Source organism: Necator americanus, chromosome II, assembly GCF_031761385.1.
Source record: "Necator americanus strain Aroian chromosome II, whole genome shotgun sequence".
NCBI lineage: Eukaryota > Metazoa > Nematoda > Chromadorea > Rhabditida > Ancylostomatidae > Necator > Necator americanus.
The window spans coordinates 17,186,045-17,192,130 of NC_087372.1; the positions used below are offsets into that span (position 1 = coordinate 17,186,045).

Here is a 6,086-nt window from a genome sequence, read left to right on the forward strand (position 1 = left end):
TAGGAATCTGACACCGGTGGACCCGTCGCACCCTCTTCTATAGGAATCTGACGCCCATGGATCCGTCACACACCCTTCTATAGGTACCTGGCGCCGGCTCGTCAATCTGACGCCGGTGGACCCGTCGCACACCCTTCTATAGGTGTCTGGTGCCGGCTCGCCAATCTGACGCCGGTGGACCCGTCGCACCCCATATTATGGCTATGTGGCGCCGGTGGACCCGTCGCACCCCTTTTATAGGGGTCTGGCACCGGTGGACCCGTCGCACCCCATATTATGGCTATCTGGCGCCGGTGGACCCGCCGCACCCCTTCTATAGGTATCTGGCGCCGGTGAACCCGCCGCACCCCTTCTATAGGTGTCTGGCGCCGGTGGACCCGTCGCACCCCCTTTTTCGAATTTCGTGACACACAGACACACACACACACACACACACACACACACACACACACACACACACACACACACACACACACACACACACACACACACACACACACACACACACACACACACACACACACACACACACACACACACACACACACACACACACACACACACACACACACACACACACACACACACACACACACACACACGGACTAAGCTCGTTATTATATATCATGATCATGATCATGATAGCAGCTAATCAATTCTGCATACTTTTTCTTTCTTCCTCAAATGGGGCATCTTTAGGTGTATTTAAGTTAATTTACGTAGTTGACTAAGTCAGCGGGCCGATATTATCGAAGATGCGATTCCTCACTACTTCGTCGAGGTGTGATCGTCGCTGAACATAGCTCTGCCCAAGTTTCTCGATCTTCAGCAAGAGCTTTCGCAGGACGGACCCATTCGTTGATATTCCATTCCCTGCGATACTTTGCCTGAACTGCCTTTCCAGATCGAGCACGTTAAGTTTTCTCACACCGTCACAGTCCTGGACTTCCATTCTCCCCCAAATGCCCTTCTCTAGCTTTTCTGGCCCCTCAGAACACGTTGAACAAAGCGATCTACTGGTCTCCTCAGCATCTGACTAAAGAAGGAAAGATATTTTTTTTTGTAGTCGGCGGTGCAAGATGTTCATACCATCCATCTATTATCCGCCGGTACACTCTTAAAGAAGGAGACTATGAAGCCAGTCGGTTCTCATAAGTCGACCAGATGGTTACCGTTATCCGACGTGTCCTCCATCGTATAATAACATTTCCCCAGCACATTGGATTGCTTATCAAGTACCATCCTTGCATTCGCATCGATTCCGACAATGACCATCTGCTGGCTACGTATTTGAGACATACACGCATTTAGTCAATCGTAGAAAAGGTCCGTATTGTCGTTTTCAGCAGTATCCGTAGGTATAGACTTTAAGTCGGATTTATTGGGGATAGAAAGCCTCTGTATGGGCTGTGTGATGACCAATCGCTCTGTATGACCAACCGCTCGGTGTCGAATAATCAACAGCGTAGACGTAGTGGTGACCTCTTACCACTGCTATACACCCGTAGGACCCGTACCGTACACCCGTAACTAACTCATGCACTTCGTTGATGTTCAACAACGTATAACGATGAAATAGGAGCTATAAAATGAGAAATGTGCAATCATAAGGAAGTAGAGCAGCTGTAGCCGTACTTCTGCTAAGTTTCATGGATTCTGGCAGTAGTTTCTCATTAGGTGAGATGAGAGAATGTCGAAATTGAGAACGTCTAATAGTAGAATTTTAAAGGCATCACCCCACGAATCTGAGGTGGTACAGATTTCAGGTGGAGTATTCTTATACGGGAAAGTAGATTATGGAGAGGGGGTGATTCCGTCCATTTTTCCTTCCTTTTTTCCTTCCTAACTGCCGTAAAAAACGGTCCGCAAGATACAGCTTCGGGCGTTCTGGCGCCTACTATTTTCTTCAAGGAGTTCGGTTGGAGCGCGCCAGCCTTGTGCGACGCCGCATCTTCCTGGCCGTTTTCTGCAGCAATTAGGAAGAAATGGACGAAATCACCCCCCTCTCCATAATCCACGATCCCGTACACGAATACTCCACCTGAAATCCGTACAACCTCAGATTCATGGGTGATGCCTTTAATTAAAAAAAGGAAGAGTAAAAAGTAAGCGGCATGGTAAGACCACATCATATAAGTATGTTCTCACCTTTATAAATCACGTTAATGAATGTAGCAAGAGTTCATGGAACAAGAAACGTTAGTTAACTTCAGAAAGAGAATTTCAAAGTGTATATCTAGCTGCCATTGCGAGAAATACGATTTTTGGGAGTTCGTAGGTTAAATTGATGCCCAGGCAAGGAATCAGACCGAGGAAAAATGCTGATAGTGGCGGAAATGGCGCGAAGAACAAGGCAAGATCAACCAGGTCATAGTTTCCGCTCGATGTGAAAAGTCGATGAACAGAGGATGTAGCGAAGATCCGCATCATTAATTCCTTGGGAAAATTTGCAGCGTCGCTAACGGGAGAGTAAACAATTAAAGTGAATATGTCTGGACGTAGACATGGGTGCGATCGCCCTGTAGAATTCATTTTTCGTCGAAGTCTCGGTGATCGACAGATAACGGGCGCGATTATGAAGTTCACTGATCCAGTTCTATGCGGTTCTGCTACGATCGTTTTAGCTTGCCAAAACAGAAAAAAGGGGATTTTCGTTCCCAAGCTTGTAAAAGCATACTAGCATGTTCAAAAGAAGGTGAAGAAAGAGAACTGGCTGAGGTAGAAGCTGTTTTACTGACATATGTTCTTAGAGAATGTATGGTCGAATCAAGATCTGTATTAAATGTGAGAATCATGGGTATTTTCCCTTAGCTGTGAGTTCATCTTGCGTCTGTATGAAGATACCATCAGATGGTCCGCGTGCACAGATATTCTGGGATCGTATTGCATCGACGGGAGCAGGTTTCAATCACAAAAAAGTGTCTGGTCTGGTGCGTAACTTCTAATTTCGCTCAGTTATTCTTTCATGTATGGTGGGTGAAGGCTCTATTCACAAAGAAGTTACGAATTGTGGTTCAATCTAGTTTTGTCGGTACGAAATTCCAGGGCCTGGAGTTGGAATGATTATCTACAAATCATATCAGCAGTTGTAGTCAGAAGAATGAGCAAAGTGGTCCCATGCAAAATAAATTCTTTGTTTTTGTTTTGTGTTTTGCATGCAAAGCGCAGTTGCGTACTCTTTGCATGCAAAATGTGCATGTCTTACACGTGGAACTTGTATTGTATTATTGTTCTATGCAGATATACAAGGTGTGGTTTCTGAGTTCTTTAAATAGCAGCAGATTCCATTCGTTTTTTCGTAAGTAAACAAAAAAAATTGATGGATATACAACATTTTGGGGTCATGATGTTCATGAACTCTAAAAAAAAACCTCGTTCCCGGGTAGCTGGGTCATCTACAAGTTCGCTGTGCGCCACAAAACGAAGATATTTTCACGAGATAGTACGAAATCCACCGCGACTGATCACATTCAGACAGCGATGGAGAGATTTTTGAAACAGCAACGAGTTGACGGAAACTTAGAAATAGATTCCGATCTCTACAAATCTTGGCACTAAGGTATGAAAGTTCGACTTTGCTTGAACATTGTTTTGCTCTAGTATTAAAAGGTGCACAAAGTCAGAAATGTAAATATCGGCTAGCGTTTCGGTATCTTTGCCTTCCTGAAAACGTGATAAGTCGAAAACATATCCAATCTTGTATATGCTGTTTTACGTTGGGCTCACAAGGTTGTTATGATCCCTGTTCTTGGTGTAACGTTTCCAGAAGGCCCTTCTTCAGAGCAGAAGAGGGATGAAATCGAAGGAATCGAACAAAAGAAAACGGTACATCCAACAAACGCCTTGCCCGCCTCTAAAAGAAAAATACAAGTCTACTTTTATATCTCATAGTTGAAGGTGGAAGTGCATGCCTTGGATCTGAGGGAACTTCTGTTTGCTGCTCCAACGTCCCACTTGATTAGGAAGGAAATAGGAAGGGAGTTTCCGTATAATTGTGAGGCATTCCTACTTGCAGTGTATGTGCAATCTGTCCATCCAAACACATCATCATCAGAGCATAAGTTCCCGTCTGACAAGAAAGTAGACTAACAGAATAGGCCTGAGGATTTTAGAACCGTTAACATTACCTTTACAGTCGTACAGCCGTGACAATAGAGGAATGTCGTGGAGTTGACTTTTCGGTACTTTTTCACAGAATACCCTACCACATGTAGCGACGGTGCGCGGGATATTCTGAGAGGGTGGTCTATCTCCAGAAAGCATCTCGAATTCATATTCTTGAATTCGCTGGAAAAACTCGACTGTTAACTAAAGACGGTGATAACAGCGGCCAACCTTCAAAGTTTCCATCTTCCACTTCGATTAGGTAATTCAGAATCAGATAGTTCATTGTGCAACCCACGATTCAAGCTAACTCATGAACTTATCTATAGAAACCCACAAACACTGTTTTCCAATAGGTATTATAGTATTGTGAAATACCGGATATCAAAGTTGTACCGGTTATATTTTCGTGCCGTTTGTGGGTTCCTTCCAATGCGTTTACTTTTGCAAAAATTCGTAGTCTCAACGGAGACATTCCTGAAGCCATCCCTCTATACGATTTTGGCAGACATCCATGCACGGGGCGGGTGTGGAGCAGTTCGTTAAAGGCAACACGCCACGAATATGAGGTGATACGGATTTCAGGTGGAGTATTCGCATACGGGGTCGTAGATTATGGGGCTGATTCCGTCCATTTTTCCCTGTATCAGTGGAGACGGACAACCCCTTGAACACTGTTTCTTACGACGTCCTCAACTGCAGCGCGCCACCCTTGCGCCATCCCCCGCCTGCGATTTGTTCGAATGGGTTCTAGCAAATCGTAGGCGGGGAGGGGTTGCGCGGAGCTCAAATGTTTGCGCATTGCAACAGAAACAAGCAATCATAAGAAACAGCATTCCGGTGTCGTCAGTTTCCAGTGATACAGGGAGAAACGGACGGAATCACTCTCTTCCACACAATCTGCGACCCCGTATACGCATAACCAACCTGAAAGCAGTACCACCCGGTGATGCCTTCAAAGGTCCCTTGTAGCCACACGGTCGATGGTTCGAAACCACCCTAGTGCAAAGCAAGTCTTTCATCCCTTCGGGGTCGATAACTTGGTACCAGACTTGTCTGGAGGATAAAAACACTGACTTGACACATCGGCTAGCCCCCGCAAGTCATTGTATAGCCGAACACGCGTTCCATAGCCACAACGATTACGAATTGCAGTAAAATCCGTTGGTGCATCCTGAATGGATGGATACGCCAGAAACTGTATCTTTTTTTCATCTTTTTACCCATGCACGGAAAGGCCTTGAATTTTAACTTGTTTCCCAATATTTGTTGGAAAAAAACACTTTTTTTATGCTCAAGCATGTCTCTTCTGTATATAAACTAAATTTAAAGACAGCGTACCACAAAATTAACGACATCGAGATCGTCCCACGAAAAAATAAAGTCAAGAGTGTAGTTAACGAAGATTAGGGCGATCATGCTCAAATCCCCCAATTATTCTGAAAAACGGGGAGGGGGGAGGAATGGTCTTATCAATCGAATTTGTCAACCGCTGTGTCACATTTTTGCAGAACAGATAGAAAGTTGAAACCGCTTCTGAAAGACAAAAGGATAACGTTCTGGCGTTAATCAATCTGCTTGGGATGCGCCTCCACGTTTACTTCAATTCAGAATCATTTGAGGTTTACGAACGTGTGACTGGAATATACAATGACTTGCGGTGGCTAGCCAATGTGTCAAGTCAGTCTTTTTATCCCTTCAGACAAGTCTGGTACCAATTCATCGACCCCGAATAATGAAAGGCTTGGGGAGCACTAGGGCGGAGTCGAACCTCTTGTCGATCGTGCGGGAAGCGGAACCTCTAACCGCTACACTACCCCCGCCCCCGCACCTACACATGTTGCTTCAATTCCGCAAAAGCTTGGAAACATAATTCGAAGTATTAGTTTTTCTTCTCCTTCTCTTCAACAATCAGCGCAGAATAATTTGTTAATATGAAATGACATGAACGTCATCCTCTTACTGAAAAAGATAAGGTTCCA

General features: G+C 44.8%; 1 protein-coding gene across 1 annotated transcript; it reads right to left on the reverse strand.

Annotated features, from left to right (window-relative positions):
- Positions 1 to 727: 727 nt before the first annotated feature.
- On the reverse strand, positions 728 to 1,275 carry RB195_018164 (uncharacterized protein; the record flags this gene model as incomplete). Its single annotated transcript, XM_064185481.1, has 2 exons — positions 728 to 1,036; positions 1,162 to 1,275. 2 exons carry the CDS (start codon positions 1,273 to 1,275, stop codon positions 728 to 730), a joined length of 423 nt encoding a protein of 140 aa, XP_064041362.1.
- Positions 1,276 to 6,086: the final 4,811 nt, after the last annotated feature.